Source organism: Rhinoraja longicauda, chromosome 23 (assembly GCF_053455715.1).
Source record: "Rhinoraja longicauda isolate Sanriku21f chromosome 23, sRhiLon1.1, whole genome shotgun sequence".
NCBI classification, from domain to species: Eukaryota; Metazoa; Chordata; class Chondrichthyes; order Rajiformes; family Arhynchobatidae; genus Rhinoraja; species Rhinoraja longicauda.
In genome coordinates this window covers 37,211,531-37,231,541 of record NC_135975.1, presented here as the reverse complement: position 1 = coordinate 37,231,541, position 20,011 = coordinate 37,211,531, and the positions used below count along the sequence as shown (strand labels likewise).

Below are 20,011 nucleotides of genomic sequence, written 5' to 3'. Positions count from 1 at the left end.
AACCTGATCTCCCGGTGGCTGAGCACTTCAACTCCCCCTCCCACTCCCAGTCTGACCTTTCTGTCATGGGCCTCCTCCAGTGCCATAGTGAGGCCCACCGGAAATTGGAGGAACAGCACCTCATATTTCGCCTGGGCAGCTTGCAGCCCAGCGATATGAAAATTGACTTCTCCAACTTTAGATAGTTCCTCTGTCCCTCCCTTCCCCTCCCCCTTTCCCAGTTCTCCCTCTATCTTCCTGTCTCCACCTATATCCTTCCTTTGTCCCTCCCCCCTGACATCAGTCTGAAGAAGGGTCTTGACTCGAAAATTCACCCATTTCTTCTCTCCTGAGATGCTGTCTGATCTGCTGAGTTACTCCCAGAGCACTGCTCCCAGAGCAGTCCATGTCATGGAGATACATAAACGTGGACATTATTCTGAATCAAAGCTTATGTGCATCGATCAAAGATGCACAGATCGTCGTGACTCCTACACTTAGATAGAGACTTGCGTAACAAAAATCCAAATTAAGGGCACTTCATTGTGATCGTCCAATGAACCGAACGGCAACTTCAGACAAACATGATACACCAGCAAACAATTCCCTGCACTTCTGATTCAAGATCATCGTTTCATGTAAACTTCTGTCATTTTAACTGTACCAAGTGATTTTTTTTCTAAAGTAAAATTAAGTAAATACTCTTCCTGAAATGTTTAAGTAATTACACTTTTCCATAATTTACGAAATTACACTTTCTATAATTTCTGTTTCATAGGTGTATACTAGTTAATCTCCAGTAACTAGCAATGGGTCTTTCGCTGCATTGAATGTTGTTTCAGTTTCTTCCCTCCACAAAGATGGTTCATGTGCATATCTACAAATTTTTTCACTTGTTGAACATACATATTCGCTACTGCACTGGTGCAGTTGTATCATATTACCACTTTTGTACATAGTTTAGTTTAACACAGAAACAGGCCCTTCGGCCCATCGAGTCTGCACCGACCAGCGATCCCCGCACACCAACATGAATAATTTACAATTATACCAAGCCAATTAACCTACAAATCTGTACATCTTTGGAATATGGGAGGAAACCGGAGCACCCAGAGAAAACACGCGCAGGTCACGGAGAGAACGTACAAACTCCGTACAGACAGCACCCGTAGTCAGGATTGAACCCGGGTCTCTGGCAACTCTACCGCTGCACCACCGTGCTGCTCAATGTCAGACTGTAGCCCCTCTTTCCACGCTATATGACTCCGTGACATCAAGAAATTTTGTTAAATATTGCCAATATGATTGAAGTGATATGAAGATAATCTCCAGCTGAAACAAAAAAATCCCCAGAAAACTTCAACAATTTGCGGGACAATTAGTGGCCAGATTGGAAATGAAAACATAAACTCTGAGTTGGGTGTGGAAGAAGCTTCTCCATTGAGTTCATCGTCGATTTACAATTGTACCCCAGTGTTCAATGTGCAAAGTTTAGGTACAGCCAATGCTGAAACGAAAAAACGCTGGTACATTTGTAAACACTGAACAATGCGTTACAGTTGCACTCAAGTGATGTTCTTGCTGCATGCTGGAACATGCTGAATGGACGTGTTCAGTCATAGTCTTCTGCGGAGTCTGGCCCAAGGGTCAGTGCAAGTGAAGACGGCGGTGGAATGAGGAGTTAATACTCCACTGTCACAGCTTTCGTTCGCAGATATTCATGGAGAGCCTCCTCACCTGAAAACAGAAGGAAAAGGTTTATTCAGATGAGACGGGCTAGTATGTGTATACCTTTGCACAGTTCCCGAGGGTGCATAGTTCAGTGTTCATAATGCAAGTATGCTAGTCACCCAGTCCACAAATCATCCTGACCACAGGCGCTGTCTATATGGAGTTTGTGTGTAAATATACAGTACATGCTACTCAGTGCCCCAATAAACCCTTTCTGCTAGAAGAGGGGTGGCGTGGTGCTACAGCAGTAGAGTTGCTGCCTTACAGCGCCAGAGACAATAGACAATAGACGTAGGAGTAGGCCATTCGGCCCTTCGAGCCAGCACCATCATTCAATGTGATCATGACTGATCATTCTCAATCAGTACCCCGTTCCTGCTTTCTCCCCATACCCCCTGACTCCGCTATCCTTAAGAGCTCTATCTAGCTCTCTCTTGAATGTATTCAGAGAATTGGCCTCCACTGCCCTCTGAGGCAGAGAATTCCACAGATTCACAACTCTCTGACTGACCTCTTTCCTCCTATACTCAACTCCTCTTGTTATGAAGGCCAACATTCCATTGGCTTTCTTCACTGCCTGCTGTACCTGCATGCTTCCTTTCAGTGACTGATGCACTAGGACACCCAGATCACGTTGTACGTCCCCTTTTCCTAACTTGACACCATTCAGATAATAATCTGCCTTTCTATTCTTACCACCAAAGTGGATAACCTCACACTTATCCACATTAAACTGCATCTGCCATGCATCCGCCCACTCACACAACCTGTCCAAGTCACCCTGCAACCTCATCACATCTTCCTCACAGTTCACACTACCACCCAGCTTTGTATCATCTGCAAATTTGCTAATGGTACTTTTAATCCCTTCATCCAAGTCATTGATGTATATTGTAAATAGCTGCGGTCCCAACACCGAGCCTTGCGGTACCCCACTAGTCACTGCCTGCCGGGTTAGATCCTGACTATGGGTGCTGTCTACATGAAATTTGTACGTTCTCCCCGTGTCCAGCCTGGGTTTTCCCCGGGTGCTCCGATTTCCTCCCACACTACAAAGACAAAAGTTTCAAAGGTCTTTTATTGTCACGTGTACCAATTAAGGTACAGTGATATTCGTATGACCATGCTAAAAAAAGCAACAAGACACACAACTACATAAAAGTTAATATAAACATCATCGGTTTCTAACCAGAGACCGCAAGTTCCATGATGTTGAAGGTTTGTAGGTTAATTGGCTTTGGTAAAAATTGTAAATTGTCCCTAGTGTGTAAGATAGTGCTAGTGTGTGGGGATCACTGGGCAGCGCGGACTTGGTGTGCTGAAGGGTCTGTTTCCACGCTGTATCTCTAAAGTGATTTTGATGTGCACTCATTGCTTTATGTGTGCATGCATGCGTGGGGAAGACAATGTAAACAGAGTAAGACCTTGAACAGCACTGCTGTACAGAAGGATCTTGGACTTCATAAGTGACAGCTCAAGTACACAGCAGAACAGGCAGCATCCTTGGAGAGAAGGAATGTGAGACTTATCGGCAGTTCCTTCCTACACAGCACACGTAGATAGGCTGGTAAAGAAGGCGTGTGGTGTGCTTGCCATCATTGCTCAGAGCATTGAATATAAGAGTCAGGAAGTAACAATGCAGTTCTATTTAGGGGTGCCAACTATCTCACTCCCAAATACGGGACAAGGTGATGTCACTGCCCCACACCCCACGTGACCTCACCCAGCCAGCGGCCATGTGCTCCCGCTCCACCAATGACGGTTGCCCGGGCCGGGAGGCGGGTTGCTACGCAACCTTCGTAAGGCGGCGCCCAAGCCTCCGGACCTAGACTGTCTGGAGCTAAAATGTTGGAAACCTAGAGTGTCGGAACCTAAACTGTCGGGACCTACAGCGTCGGGGCCTAAAGCGCCCCCCCCCCCCCGGGCCTAATGCAGGACAAGGGCGGTCCCGTACGGGACAAACCAATTTAGCCCAAAATATGGGATGTCCCGGGTCAGTTTGAAAAGTCCGGGAGCAGAGCAAGGACGCCCGTTGGCTGAGCAGAAAAGTAAGTGCTAATTTAAGTGAGAAGTCAGGTAAATTGGACAATCAGGCAATTTAATTGGTGATATAAGCAAGACTTGCAAAAGGGTGCAGCCCAGTGAGGGAAGTGCCCAGTGAGGGAAGTGCCCAGTGAGGGAAGTGCCCAGTGAGGGAAGTGCCCAGTGAGGGAAGTGCCCAGTGAGGGAAGTGCCCAGTGAGGGAAGTGCCCAGTGAGGGAAGTGCCCAGTGAGGGAAGTGCCCAGTGAGGGAAGTGCCCAGTGAGGGAAGTGCCCAGTGAGGGAAGTGCCCAGTGAGGGAAGTGCCCAGTGAGGGAAGTGCCCAGTGAGGGAAGTGCCCAGTGAGGGAAGTGCCCAGTGAGGGAAGTGCCCAGTGAGGGAAGTGCCCAGTGAGGGAAGTGCGAGTCTTTGGCGAGGAGGCTGAGGTGAGGAGGATACAATTGTTTTAAGCCAGAACTGGTTATAGACACAAGGTAATGGCGGAAAAGTTGGTGCAGTGTGTTTCCTGCAGGATGTGGGAAGACAGGGACGTCGCTGGAGCTTCTGGGAGCTACACCTGCAAGAACTGTGTCCAGGTGCAGCTCCTGAAGGGATGTGTGGCGGAGTTGGAGAGGCAGTTGGATGACCTCAGGGCCATCCGGGAATGCGAGAGTTTCCTCGACAGGACCTATTGTGAGGCTGTCACGCCAATGGTCCAGGTCGAGCGAAGGTGGGAGACTGTTTCAGGGGGGAGTGGACGTGGACTACAGGAGACCTCAGTGGCTGTGCCTATTGCAAATAGGTATACCCTCTTGGGAACTGTCGGGGCAGAAGACGTTTCCAGTCCAAGTGGCGGACCTGTTGGCAAGGATACTCGACAGGGGAGACCGAAGTCAGGAAGAGCCGTAGTGGTCGGTGACTCCATAGTCCGAGGGACGGACAGAAGATTCTGTGGCAGCAGGAGGGACTTGAGGATGGTCTGTTGCCTCCCTGGTGCCAGGGTTCAACACATCACGGACCGGCTTCAGAAAATCCTAGTGAGGGAAGGCGATCAACCTGAAGTCGTTGTGCACGTGGGCACGAATGACGTCGGGCGGAAGAGGAAGGAGGTGCTACAGCGGGAGTTTAGAGAGTTGGGAAAAACACTGAGAAGTAGGACGTTGAAGGTGGTTATCTCTGGACTGCTACCGGTACCTCGTGCTGGTGAGGCCAGGAACAGAGAGATAGAGGGTATGAATTTATGGCTGAGGGACTGGTGCAGAGAGCAGGGATTTAGATTTCTGGACCACTGGGATCTCTTCTGGGCTAGGGGTGACTTGTACAAAAGGGACGGGTTACATCTTAACAGCAGGGGGACAGACATTCTGGCAGGCAGGTTTGCTAGTGCGACACCTGTGGCTTTAAACTAAGTAGTGGGGGGGAGGGGTTAACAAATTGTGAATATGAAGATGAGGTAAAAGGGAATACAGGAGATATTGCAAAAGACTCTCGGAAGAATGGGAACAGAAGTTCTAGAGGGGAAAAGAAATTAAGGGCAGGGCCAATTGTGACCGATGTGAGAGGGGAGGTAAATACAGAAGTTAAAGTGTTGTACTTAAATGCGCGTAGTATAAAAAATAAAGTGGATGAGCTTGAGGCTCAGTTAGTCATGGGCAAGTATGATGTTGTAGGGATCACTGAGACATGGCTACAAGAGGACCAGGGCTGGGAACTGAATATTCAGGGGTACACAACGTATAGAAAAGTCAGACAGGTGGGCAGAGGGGGTGGGGTTGCTCTGATGGTAAGGAATGATATTCATTCCCTTGCAAGGGGTGACATAGAATCAGGAGATGTTGAATCAGTATGGATAGAAATGAGAAATTGTAAGGGTAAAAAGACCCTAATGGGAGTTATCTATAGGCCCCCAAACAGTAGCCTCGACATAGGGTGCAAGTTGAATCAGGAGATAAAATTGGCGTCAAAAATGTAATGCTACGGTGGTTATGGGAGATTTCAACATGCAGGTAGACTGGGAAAATCAGGTTGGAAATGGACCCCAGGAAAGAGAGTTTGTAGAGTGCCTTCGAGATGGATTCTTAGAACAGCTTGTACTGGAGCCTACCAGGGAGAAGGCAATTCTGGATTTAGTGTTGTGTAATGATCCTGATCTGATAAGGGGACTAGAGGTAAAAGAGCCATTAGGAGGCAGTGATCACAACATGATAAGTTTTACTCTGCAAATGGAAAGGCAGAAGGGAAAATCGGAAGTGTCGGTATTACAGTATAGCAAAGGGGATTACAGAGGCATGAGGCGGGAGCTGGCCAAAATTGACTGGAAGGAGGCCCTAGCAGGGAAGACGGTAGAACAGCAATGGCAGGTATTCCTGGGAATAATGCAGAGGTTGCAGGATCAATTTATTCCAAAGAGGTGGAAAGACTCTAAGGGGAGTAAGAGACACCTGTGGCTGACAAGGGAAGTCAGGGACAGCATAAAAATTAAGGAGAGGAAGTATAACATAGCAAAGAAGAGTGGGAAGACAGAGGATTGGGACTCTTTTAAAGAGCAACAAAAGTTAACTAAAAAGGCAATACGGGGAGAAAAGATGAGGTACGAGGGTAAACTAGCCAATAATATAAAGGAGGATAGCAAAAGTTGTTTTAGGTACGTGAAGAGGAAAAAAATAGTCAAGGCAATTGTGGGTCCCTTGAAGACAGAAGCAGGGGAATTTATTATGGGGAACAAAGAAATGGCAGACGAGTTAAACCGTTACTTTGGATCTGTCTTCACTGAGGAAGATACACACAATCTCCCAAATGTTCTAGGGGCCGGAGAACCTAGGGTGATGGAGGAACTGAAGGAAATCCACATTAGGCAGGAAATGGTTTTGGGTAGACTGATGGGACTGAAGGCTGATAAATCCCCAGGGCCTGATGGTCTGCATCCCAGGGTACTTAAGGAGGTGGCTCTAGAAATAGTGGAAGCATTGGAGATCATTTTTCAATGTTCTATAGATTCAGGATCAGTTCCTGTGGATTGGAGGATAGCAAATGTTATCCCACTTTTTAAGAAAGGAGGGAGAGAGAAAACGGGTAATTATAGACCAGTTAGTCTGACATCAGTGGTGGGGAAGATGCTGGAGTCAATTATAAAAGACGAAATTGCTGAGCATTTGGATAGCAGTAACGGGATCATTTCGAGTCAGCATGGATTTACAAAGGGGAAATCATGCTTGACAAATCTACTGGAATTTTTTGAGGATATAACTAGGAAAATTGACAGGGGAGAGTCAGTGGATGTGGTGTGCCTCGACTTTCAGAAAGCCTTCGACAAGGTCCCACATAGGAGATTAGTGGGCAAAATTAGGGCACATGGTATTGGGGGTAGGGTACTGACATGGATAGAAAATTGGTTGACAGACAGAAAGCAAAGAGTGGGGATAAATGGGTCCCTTTCGGAATGGCAGGCAGTGACCAGTGGGGTACCGCAAGGTTCGGTGCTGGGACCCCAGCTATTTACGATATACATTAATGACTTAGACGAAGGGATTAAAAGTACCATTAGCAAATTTGCAGATGATACTAAGCTGGGGGGTAGTGTGAATTGTGAGGAAGATGCAATAAGGCTGCAGGGTGACCTGGACAGGTTGTGTGAGTGGGCGGATACATGGCAGATGCAGTTTAATGTAGATAAGTGTGAGGTTATTCACTTTGGAAGTAAGAATAGAAAGGCAGATTATTATCTGAATGGTGTCAAGTTAGGAGGAGGGGTTCAACGAGATCTGGGTGTCCTAGTGCATCAGTCAATGAAAGGAAGCATGCAGGTACAGCAGGCAGTGAAGAAAGCCAATGGAATGTTGGCCTTCGTAACAAGAGGAGTTGAGTATAGGAGCAAAGAGGTCCTTCTACAGTTGTACCGGGCCCTGGTGAGACCGCACCTGGAGTACTGTGTGCAGTTTTGGTCTCCAAATTTGAGGAAGGATATTCTTGCTATGGAGGTCGTGCAGCGTAGGTTCACTAGGTTAATTCCCGGAATGGCGGGACTGTCGTATGTTGAAAGGCTGGAGCGATTGGGCTTGTATACACTGGAATTTAGAAGGATGAGGGGGGATCTTATTGAAACATATAAGATAATTAGGGGATTGGACACATTAGAGGCAGGAAACATGTTCCCAATGTTGGGGGAGTCCAGAACAAGGGGCCACAGTTTAAGAATAAGGGGTAGGCCATTTAGAACAGAGATGAGGAAGAACTTTTTCAGTCAGAGAGTGGTGAAGGTGTGGAATTCTCTGCCTCAGAAGGCAGTGGAGGCCAGTTCGTTGGATGCTTTCAAGAGAGAGCTGGATAGAGCTCTTAAGGATAGCGGAGTGAGGGGGAATGGGGAGAAGGCAGGAACGGGGTACTGATTGAGAGTGATCAGCCATGATCGCATTGAATGGCGGTGCTGGCTCGAAGGGCTGAATGGCCTACTCCTGCACCTATTGTCTATTGTCTATTGTCTAATACGGGACAGTTGGCAACCCCAGTTCTATTGTACTTTGGTTCGGCCACATTTGGAGTATTGCGTGTAGTTCTGGTCACCCCAATACAGGCACAATGGGACGGCTTTGGAGCGGGTGCAGAAGGGGTTTACCAGAATGCTGCCTGCAATAGCAGTTTCAGCTACAGGGAGGTTGGACAGACTTGGATTGTTGTCTCTGGAATGTCAGAGCTTGAGGGGAGACTTGATAGAAGTATATAAAATGATGAGAGGCATAGATAGGGTGGACAGACAGGACTGTTTTCCATGGGTGGAAATGGCCAACACTAAATGGCGTCATTATACGTTGAGAGGGGGAATTTCTTGTTACACAGAGAGTAGTGGGTGCCTGGAACACATTGCCAGGGGTGGTGGTAGAGGCAGATATAATAATGGCGTGTGAGAAGTGTTTGGATAGGCACATAGAAGTGCAGGGAATAGAGCGAATTGTGTGAAGGCAGATGAGATCAGTTTAGGGTTGCCAACTGTCCGTATTAGCGGGGACATCCCGTATTTTGGGCTACATTAGTTTGTCCTGTACGGGACGGCCCTTGTCCCGTATTAGTAGGGTTGCCAACTTCCTCACTCCCAAATAAGGGACAAAGGGTGACGTCAACGGCCCACGTGACCTCACCCAGCCAGCGGCCACGTGCTCCCGCTCACCAATGGAGTGAGGAAGTTGGCAAACATGGCATCATGTCCAGCACAAGTATTTTGGTCCTAAGCTATACTGTTCCATGTTCTAAGGTGAGATACGAAACATTTTCACACACAGGGTGGTGGGCATGTGGATGAGTTGCCAGAAAGTGGTGGAGGCTAGTACAATTACAACACTTGGACAGGTAGTTGGATAGGAAAGGGGAGGCACATGTACATGTAGAGTTGCTGCCTCACAGCGCCAGAGACCCGGGTTCAATGCTGGCCTCGGGTGCTGTCTGTACGGAGTTTGCACGTTCTCCCCGTGACTTGCGTGGGTTTTCTCCGGTTTCCCCTCATATTCCCAAGACATACATGTTTGAAGGTTATTTGGCTTCAGTAACTTGTAAAATTGTCCCTAGTGTGGGAAGATTAGGTGATCACTGGTTAGCAGACTGGATGGGCTGAAGGGCTTGTTTCCGCACTGTATCTGTAAAGTCTAAAGTCTAAAGAGAGAAATATTGGACACTATAGGCAAACAGGACTTGCTCAATTTTAATAGCTGGTTGGAATGGATAAGTTGGGCCGAGGCGCCAACTCCAAGTATAGCAAGCGATCTGCTAGCTGAAGGAGCCGTCAGTAATGGTGAGACTGAGGTTGTGGCTTGGAGGGGCAACTTGCTCAGATTAATGAAAGCAATGCAGATACTAAGGGTGGAGAGGGGTTTAGTTTAGTTTATTTTCACATGTACATGTGTATTGTCATGTGTACCGAGCGAGGTACAGTGAAAAGCTTTTGTTGCGTGCTATCCAGTCAGCAGAAAGACAATACATGATTAGAATCGAGCCATTCATAGTGTACATGATAAGGGAATAACGTTTAGTGCAAGGCAAAGCCAGTAAAGTCCGATCCAAGATAGACAATAGACAATAGGTGCAGGAGTAGGCCATTCAGCCCTTCGAGCCAGCACCGCCATTCAATGCGATCATGGCTGATCACTCTCAATCAGTACCCCGTTCCTGCCTTCTCCCCATACCCCCTCACTCCGCTATCCTTAAGAGCTCTATCCAGCTCTCTCTTGAAAGCATCCAACGAACTGGCCTCCACTGCCTTCTGAGGCAGAGAATTCCACACCTTCACCATTCTCTGACTGGAAAAGTTCTATCCTCATCTCCGTTCTAAATGGCCTACCCCTTATTCTTAAATGTGGCCCCTTGTTCTGGACTCCCCCGACATTGGGAACATGTTTCCTGCCTCTAATGTGTCCAATCCCCTAATTATCTTATATGTTTCAATAAGATCCCCCCTCATCCTTCTAAATTCCAGTGTATACAAGCCTAATTGCTCCAGCCTTTCAACATACGACAGTCCCGCCATTCCGGGAATTAACCTAGTGAACCTACGCTGCACGCCCTCAATAGCAAGAATATCCTTCCTCAAATTTGGAGACCAAAACTGCACACAGTACTCCAGGTGCGGTCTCACCAGGGCCCGGTACAACTGCAGAAGGACCTCTTTGCTCCTATACTCAACTCCTCTTGTTACGAAGGCCAACATTCCATTGGCTTTCTTCACTGCCTGCTGTACCTGCATGCTTCCTTTCAGTGACTGATGCACTAGGACACCCAGATCTCGTTGAACATCCCCTCTTCCTAACTTGACACCATTCAGATAGTAATCTGCCTTTCTATTCTTACTTCCAAAGTGAATAACCTCACACTTATCTACATTAAACTGCATCTGCCATGTATCCGCCCACTCACACAACCTGTCCAAGTCACCCTGCAGCCTTATTGCATCTTCCTCACAATTCACACTACCCCCCAGCTTAGTATCATCTGCAAATTTGCTAATGGTACTTTTAATCCCTTCGTCTAAGTCATTAATGTATATCGTAAATAGCTGGGGTCCCAGCACCGAACCTTGCGGTACCCCACTGGTCACTGCCTGCCATTCCGAAAGAGACCCATTTATCCCCACTCTTTGCTTTCTGTCTGTCAACCAATTTTCTATCCATGTCAGTGCCCTACCCCCAATACCATGTGCTCTAATTTTGCCCACTAATCTCCTATGTGGGACCTTGTCGAAGGCTTTCTGAAAGTCGAGGTCCAAGGGTCTCCAATGCGGTAGATAGTAGTTCAGCACTGCTCTCTGGTTGTGGTAGAATGATTCAGTTGCCTGATAACAGCTGGAAAGAAACTGTCACTTAATTCAGGAGGTGTGCGTTTTCACACTTCTGTACCTCTTGCCCGATGGGAGAGGGGAGAAGAGGGAGTGGCCAGGGTGCGACTGGTCCTTGATTATGCTGCTGGCCTTGCCGAGGCAGCGTGAGGTGTAGATGGAGTCAATGGAAGGGAGGTTGGTTTGTATCATGGTCTAGGCTGCATCCACAATTTGCTGCAATTTGATGAGGTCTTGGTGAGCTGTTCCCAAACCGTGAGCTGTTTCATGAGCTGATCCCAAACCGTGCTGTGATGCATCCTGATAAAATGCTTTCTGAGGTGCACCTGCAGAAGTCGGTAAGAGTTGTTGGGGACATGCGAATTTCCTCTGCTTTTCCTCGGCATTGGTGTATTTTCTTGGTTGTTGCTTCAATATGGGTGGTCCAGAGGAAGTTGCTGGTGATATGACTCCTTGGAATTTGAAGCTTTCAAACATTTCTACTTCGGCACCAAGAACTTACATAGGTCTGGAAACTCCGTTGGGATCACGCCCGTGAAGACAGCTCACAGACAGTTCCCCTGGACAGGAATTATATTGGTTTCCCAGGACAAACAGCTCCCTCAGGAACCCCAGCCACAAGCCACACACAACGTAATCGTCAGAGCAACCTTCACTGAGGCAGCTCCCAGAGTCAGGACTCTGCTGTCAGTTTTTACCAGCACAAAGCATTTCACTGTACCTCGGTACATGTGACATAAAGTATCATTGAAGCAGCATCATTGACTCAGTCCCTGTGGGTCTCGGGCCCATCTGTTACTGAGGACCTCAGGGGGTCACCCCCAGGCACGGGGAGATCTTCACACCTTTGCCACCGCTGCCTCTCTCCCCTGCCTACTCACCATTGCTCCATACAAGTCTTGTTTAGTTCTAAGCCACAGCCCCTGTGCTGGGGAAGGTGAACTCTCTCAGTGCCAGCTCCACAAACCTGGGTGACCCAGTACCAGACTAACGTGCAAAGCCCCAGACTCTGTCAATATGTCCATCTCATCTACTGTATCCGCTGTTCTAGGTGTGGACTCCTAGTCGGCAGGACTAAGCACAGACCTGGCAATTGTTTCTCTGAACATCTTTGTTCAGTCCGCCTTGGCCTACGTGATCTCCCAGTTGCCAAACACTTTAACTCCCCCTCCCATTCCCACACTGACCTTTCTGTCCTGGGCCTCCTCCACTGTCAGAGTGAGGCCCAGCGCAAATTTGGAAGAACAGCACCTTTGCAGCTTACAACCCATAGGAACATAGAAAATAGGTGCAGGAGGAGGCCATTCAGCCCTTCGAGCCAGCACCGCCATTCATTGTGATCATGGCTGATCGTCCCCAATCAATAACCCGTGCCTGCCTTCTCCCCATATCCCTTGATTCCACTAGCCCCTAGAGCTCTATCTAACTCTCTCTTAAATCCATCCAGTGATTTGGCTTCCACTGCCCTCTGTGGCAGAGAATTCCACAAATTCACAACTCTCTGGGTGAAAAAGTTTCTTCTCACCTCATTTTAAATGGCCTCCCCTTTATTCTAAGACTGTGGCCCCTGGTTCTGGACTCGCCCAACATTGGGAACATATTTCCTGTATCTCGCTTGTCCAGACCTTTTATAATTTTATATGTCTCTATAAGATCCCCTCTCATCCTTCTAAACTCCAGTGAACCCAGTGGCATGAATGTAGATTTCTCTAACATCTACTCATCCCCTGCATCCCCTCGCTCCACCCCTCCCCCACACTAGTGATCGTACTAATTGCACTGTCATCCTTCCGAGTTTCACAGTCTGAATAACTAATTATCACCTAGCCCACAGTCAACAATGGACTAATGTGGGCTCTATCTTCATTGATTATCATTACTTTTGGCATATCTTTCATTCATCTATATACTAAAACTCTCATTTGTTATCTTGTTTGTGACTGAACCTCAGCCAAAACGGTACACGACAGCACAACAATTTTAGGCCCACCTTACTCACCATTGTCACTTTAGTGATAATGCAAGTAGTTTTATTGAAATCGGTCTTATATATTTAAAGTTATTCACAGTTTTAAGTTTAAAAGGAGGGGAGGGGGAGGGAGGGGGGAGTGGTGGAGAAGGGAGAGGGGAGTTGAGGAGAGAGGGAGGACAGGGTGCTGCACCAATGCAGGAGAGGTTTGGGCCAAAAGGGTCCACTTGGTCTAGTTTGTTCTACATTTCTCTGTATTACCGTCCATATCTCTCGTTTCCCTCTCCCCTAACTGTCAGTCTGAAGAAGAGTCCTGACCCGAAACGTCACCTCGAGTCATACAATGATACAGTGTGGAAACAGGCCCTTCGGCCCAATTTGCCCACACCAGCCAACATGTCCCAGCTACACTAGTCCCACCTGCCAGCATTTGGTCCATATCCCTCCAAACCTGTCCTATCCATATATCTGTCTAATTGTTTCTTAAATGTTGGGATAGTCCCAGCCTCAACTACCTCCTCTGGCAGCTCGTTCCATACACCCACCACCCTTTGTGTGAAAAAGTTACCCCGCAGATTCCTATTAAATCTTTTCCCTTTCACCTTGAACCTGGTCCTCGATTCACCTACTCTGGGTAAGAGACTCTGTGCATCTACCCGATCTATAATTTTTCTCCATAGATGCTGCCTGACTCACTGAGTTATTCCAGTATTTTGCATCTGCCCAGAGCTGCAGGAGGCCATAATCAGCCCAGCCACCCTCCCCAGGCAAATTCAACCAGAAACACTGCTATGGCCACAAAGGCCATCCTCATCTCAAGGTGGGATGCACATCGAGTGTGAACTTACCAAGGTCCTTCCCAAATCCAGACTGTTTGAAACCTCCAAATGGAGCCGCCACGTCTGTTTTGTTGTAGGTGTTGATGAACACAGTGCCGGCATCAAGCCTGTCACTCACATACATCGCTTTCCCAATGTCCTGTGTGAAAACGCCCGACGCCAGACCAAACTCCGTATCATTGGCACGGTGCAGTACTCCATCCACATCCCTGCAATCAGTGCACACACATCACAATCAGTACTTCCAGTTCAACACATTCCTTCTTCCACCTGCTCCTTTTTAGGGCCGATAAATTAAATTCTGCATGGAGGTGCAGCGGTAGAGTTGTGGCCTTACAGCGCCAAGACCCAGGTTCCATCCTGACTATGGGTTCCAAGGTCAGTTGATAGTTTAGTGTGCGGGGATCGCTGATCAGGGCCTGTTTCAGCGCTGTATTTCTAAACTAAACTCACCTTCTCACTGATGGGGAGCAGTGGGATACACAAGACAGCAGAGGGAGTGGGTGCGAGATTAAAGGTTGGACTTGGGCAGGGATTAAAGATAGGTTTTGTTTTACACACATGCTCTCTCAGTAAAGAGAAGGACTATGACTCGATTAAAGTGAGACGTGCAAATCCATTAAATCGTGCACGGTGAAAGAACTGAATTGTGGAGAAACCTAGAGATCGGATCATTATAATCTTGTGCAGTGAGAAAGGGTTCATTATTGTTCGGAGCTCAGGATCTTTTGAAGAAGAGAAAATAACAGTTTAGCTTAGTTTAGAGATGCAGGCCCTTCGGCCCACCGAGTCCACACCGACCAGCGATCCCCACACACTAGCACCATCCTACACACACTAGGGACAATTTACAATTTGGTCAGGGTGGAACCCGGGTCTCTGGCGCTGTGAGGCAGCAACTCTACCGCTGCACCACCGTGCCACCCGCATGGATGAATGTTACATTTGGATGAACCTGAGCCCAGCGCTTTACATGTAAACAATGATACCTGTGTCCACGGTAGATTCGACAACCACACCACAATGTTCCCACAATGTGTAACAAAGAGTTTATACATCTTGTATCTTGTACTCATCGCCTCCGAAGAGTCCACCAGGGACTATACTGGGAGTTGACGAGAGTGGGTTTGGTCTAGATTATTATGATTGTACTGGGGTGGGTACAGAGGATGTTGACAAGGATGTTGCCTGGGATGGAGTGTTTCAGTTGTGAGAGGACAGTTGCTTTTCCTTGAAGTTAAGATGTGACCTGATTGAGGTACACAGACTTATGGGGGCTACAGATAGAGTGAATATCAAATGGGCTCTCCCAAAACCAGGGGATTAAAAATAGAGTACTGCTTGATGGATGGTTCAATCTTAAGGAAGATTTTTTTTATCGAGAGTAGTTGGAGCCTGATGGTGCTCCTGATGGAGCTCTGCCTGATGGCATTGTGAAGGCAGAGATTCCGACAATATTAAAAAACCACCCAGGGTGGTACTGTGGCGCAGCAGTAGAGTTGCTACCTCACAGCACCAGAGACCCGGGTTCAATCCTGACCAAAGACGTAGAGGTTTGTAAGTTAATTGCCTTGGTATAAGTGTAAAATTGTCCCTGGTGTGTGTAGGATAGTGTTAGCGTGCGGGGATCGCTGGTCGGCATGGAATCGGTGGGAAGAAGGGCCTGTTTCTGCGCTGTATCTCTAAACTGAACTAAACCAAAGGATAGAAAGCTGCAGACCAACTGCTAGTAAATGGGTTTAGTATTTGACAGCGTGCATGGATGCGATGACTGAAGGGCTCTCCTTTGACCTACAGTATGCCTATGGCTGATTTACAGTAGATTGTTTACTTTAAAGCACGGGGAAAGTGCTCGAACTTTGGGTACCAAGAGAAGTTTACAATAGTATTAGGTCCACGGAAAATCTGTGTATTCGAATACAAGATTCAGGAAGTCATGTTGCTTTCCCTATAGTCACAGTCACGCTGCCTTCAGTATAGAGTCACGGTCACACTGCCCACAGTATGGAGTAACGGTCACGCTGCCTTCAGTATAGAGTCACGGTCACACTGCCCACAGTATAGAGTCACACTGCCCACAGTATAGAGTCACGGTCACACTGCCCACAGTATAGAGTCACGGTCACACTGCCCACAGTATAGAGTCACGGTCACACTGCCCACAGTATAGAGTCACGGTCACACTGCCCACAGTATAGAGTCACGGTCACACTGACGTGGCAAGTTCAACAGCCTGACCGCGGGAGAAGACGGCAGGGGAAGAGAAAAGACATTCTGGCCTTCCATCACAGTGAGGTGGTGACTGGAGGAGACTCACTGTGATGGATGTTTCTTGCTCATTTTTATTGCTTATTTTTATTGCTTATTGTTGGACTGTGGGTAATCTTTCATTTCACTGCACATTTATGTGTATATGACAAATAAATTGACTATTGACTCCCCCAGCAGTGTACTCTGTCAGATACACACAATGCTGGAGTAACTCAGCGGGTCAGGCAGCATATCTGGAGAGAAGGAATGGGTGACGTTTAGGGTCGAGACCCTTCTTCAGGCTGAGAGTCAGGGGAGAGGGAAACGAGAGACATGAAGATATGAAGAACAAATGAATGAATGGTATGCCATAGGTCAAATCAAAGCCATCAACAATGATCAAGGGTGATGACTTTGATTTATTCTTTGCATACTTTTCATTCATTTGTTCTTTGTATCCTTTCACATCTATAGTTTCCCTCTCCCCCAACTCTCAGTCTGATGAAGGGTCTTGACCCAAAACATCATCTATTCCCTTTCTCCAGAGATGAGGTGTGACCCGCTGAGTTAGTCCAGGTTTTTGTGTCTATCTTTGGTGTAACCAGCATCCGCAGTTGCTTCCTACACACAGAGCTCTCTGTCATGTCGTGCCCTGGATAACACAAGGTACACTGGAGTGAATTATACATTGTGGCTGCCACATGAAGGAGAAAGCAGAGTAACTGCACAGTGCTGTGCATAACTATTCTAACTCTTTGGGCAGTAGATTCACTTCAGTGGCTAACTCACCCGTCTTTGAACTTGGAAATGACCATCACTGGTCCAAAGGATTCCTCCTTGGCGATGAACATGTGGTCCTCGACGTTGGTGAAGACCGTTGGTTCCATGAAGAAGCCTAGAGGCATGATAGTCAGAGGTCAGAGCGACGGGCAGGAACCAAGACTGAACACAGGACAAAGTAGCACAGGAACAGGCCCAGCGGCTCACAGTGTGTGCACCAAACATGATGTCGAGTTAGACTGATCTCACATGACTGTCTGTACATGATTCATATCCCTCTATTCCTGGCACTTCCATGTGCCTATCGAATAGCCTCAAACTCCACTATCATATCGGCCTCCTCCTCCACCACCACCACTGGCAATGTGTTGTAGGCCCTCACCACTCTCTTGTACAAACTTGTCCTGCACATCTCCAGTAAATTCCCCCTCTCACCTTAGAGCTGTGCCCTCTAGTGTTGGGCATTTCCACCCTGGGAAGCAGAGATCTGACTGTCCACCCTATCTCTGCTCCTCATAGTTTTATACACTTCTATCAAGTCTCCCCTCAACCTCTGACATTCCAGGAAAAACAATCCAAGTTTACACAACCTCTCCCTGTACTGAAACCCTCTCATCCAGGCAGCATCCTGGTAAACTCCCACTCCACCCTCTCCAAAGCCTCCACGTCCTTCCTGTAATGGAGTGACCAGAACTGCACGCAATGCTGCAAATGCAGCCTGACCAAAATCCTATAGAGCTGCACAGGACGTCCTGACTCTTACACTCAATGCCCCTAGCAATGAAGGCAAGCATACCATACGCCTTCTTTCCCACCCTATCCACTTGCGCTGTCCACATTCAGTGAGCTATGAACTTGGAACCCAAGATCCCTCTACATCAATGCTGTGAAGGGTCTGTCAATACTCTCCTTACCTTCAACCTCCCAAAGTGCAACACCTCACACTTGCTTGGGTTAAACTGCATGTGCCATTTCTCCACCCATTTCTGCAGCTGATCTCCATCCCGTTGTATCTTCTGACAGCCTTCCTCACTGTCTGCAGCTCCTCCAATGTTGGTGTCATCAGCAAACGTACTCACCATCCCATCTTACATCCGGTCATTTATATATATCACAAACAGCAGAGGTGCCAGCAAAGATCTCTGTGGAACTCCACTGGTCACAGACCTACAGCCAGAATATCTATCTTGCCCCATATAGCCGCGCATGAATCCCATACATATTCATCTTCTGGATCAGTCTACCACGAGGGACCTTATCAAAAGCATAACTAAAATCCATGTATACACCACCATACACTTCATGAATCTCTCAAACAACCTCGTTAGTGAGTCACAACGACCAAGTACACCGCCATGCTGGCTATCCCTAATTAGCCCATTCTCTTCCAAATGGGAGTAAATCCTATAGCAAAGAATGTCTACAAGTTTCCCCACCACTGGCGTGAGGCTCCCTGGCCTTTAGTTGCCTGGATTCCCTATACAGGTGCTCCCCGGCTTACGATGTTTCCACTTACGATAGTTCCACTTTGTGATGGTGCAGACGGCAGAGACCCATAGTGAGCCGCTCGTTTCCAGCCACGTGATCGCGTGTATTACAATGCATTCCGACTTACAATACTTTCGGTTTCCGATGGGCTTCTCGGAACGGAACCCCATCGGAAGCTGAGGAGAACCTGTACTTCCCTTCATAAACAAAGGAAGAACATTGGCCACTGTCCAGACCTACATCATTGTCTCCAATAGTTTCCCCACCACTGACGAGAGGCTCACTGCCCTTTAGTTGCCTGGACTCTCTCTACTTCCCTTCATAAACAAAGGAATCAGTGGTGGGGAAGATGCTGGAGTCAATTATTAAAGAGGTAATAACGGTGCATTTGGATAGCAGTAAAAGGATAAGTCCAAGTCAGCATGGATTTATGAAAGGGAAATCATTCTTGACTAATCTTCTGGAATTATTTGAGGATGTGAGAAAATGGATGAAGGGGAGCCAGTGGATGTAGTGTATCTAGACTTTCAGAAAGCCTTTGATAAGGTCCCACACGGGAGTTTGGTAAGCAAAATTAGAGCACATGGTATTGGGGGTAGGGTGTTGTCATGGATAGAGAATTGTTTGGCAGACAGGAAGCAAAGAGTAGGAGTAAACGGGTCCTTTTCAGAATGGCAGGCAATGGCGAGTGGAGTGCCGCAAGGCTCGGTGTTGGGGCCGCAACTATTCACCATATATATTAATGATTTGGATGAAGGAATTAGAAGTAACACTAGTAAGTTTGCAGATGACACAAAGCTGGGTGGCAGTGTGAACTGCAAAGAGGATGTTAGGAGGTTGCAGGGTGACCTGGACAGGTTGAGTAAGTGGGCAGATGCATGGCAGATGCAGTATAATGTAGATAAATGTGAGGTTATCCACTTTGGCAGCAAAAACAAGGGGGCAGATTATTATCTCAATTGTGTCAGGTTAGGTAAGGTGGAAGTGCAGCTAGACCTGGGTGTCCTTGTACACCAGTCACTGAAAGTTGGCGTGCAGCTACAGCAGGCAGTGAAGAAAGTTAATGGCATGTTGGCCATCATAACAAGAGATTCCAGTATAGGAGTAAAGAGGTTCTTCTGCAGTTGTTTAGACAATAGGCAATAGACAATAGGTGCAGGAGTAGGCCATCTGGCCCTTCGAGCCAGCACCGCCATTCAATGTGGTCATGACTGATCATTCACAATCAGTACCCCATTCCTACCTTCTCCCCATACCCCCTGACTCCGCTATCTTTAAGAGCTCTATCTAGCTCTCTCTTGAAAGCATCCAGAGAATTGGCCTCCACTGCCTTCTGAGGCAGAGAATTCCACAGATTTACAACTCTCTGACTGAAAATGTTTTTCTTCATCTCTGTTCTAAATTCCAGTGTATACATGCCTAGTCGCTCCAGTCTTTCAACATACGACAGTCCCGCCATTCCGGGAATTAACCTAGTGAACCTACGCTGTACACCCTCAATAGCAAGAATATCCTTCCTCAAATTTGGAGACCAAAACTGCACACAGTACTCCAGGTCTCACTAGGGCCCTGTCCAACTGCAGAAGGACCTCTTTGCTCCTATACTCAACTCCTCTTGTCATAAAGGCCAACATGCCATTA

At 47.5% G+C, this 20,011-nt stretch overlaps 1 protein-coding gene across 1 annotated transcript in view; it reads right to left on the bottom strand.

Moving 5' to 3' along the window:
• Positions 1–299: 299 nt before the first annotated feature.
• The window catches only part of LOC144605022 (mitochondrial 10-formyltetrahydrofolate dehydrogenase-like), a 125,199-nt gene continuing 105,487 nt past the window's right edge, over positions 300–20,011 (bottom strand). The window contains exons 21-23 of the mRNA XM_078420063.1: positions 16,892–16,997; positions 13,862–14,061; positions 300–1,716 (exon numbers count right to left, since the gene is read on the bottom strand). Coding sequence (XP_078276189.1) covers positions 1,661–1,716; positions 13,862–14,061; positions 16,892–16,997 — 362 coding nt within the window. The 3' untranslated portion in view covers positions 300–1,660. The remainder of the gene's footprint in view (positions 1,717–13,861; positions 14,062–16,891; positions 16,998–20,011) is intronic.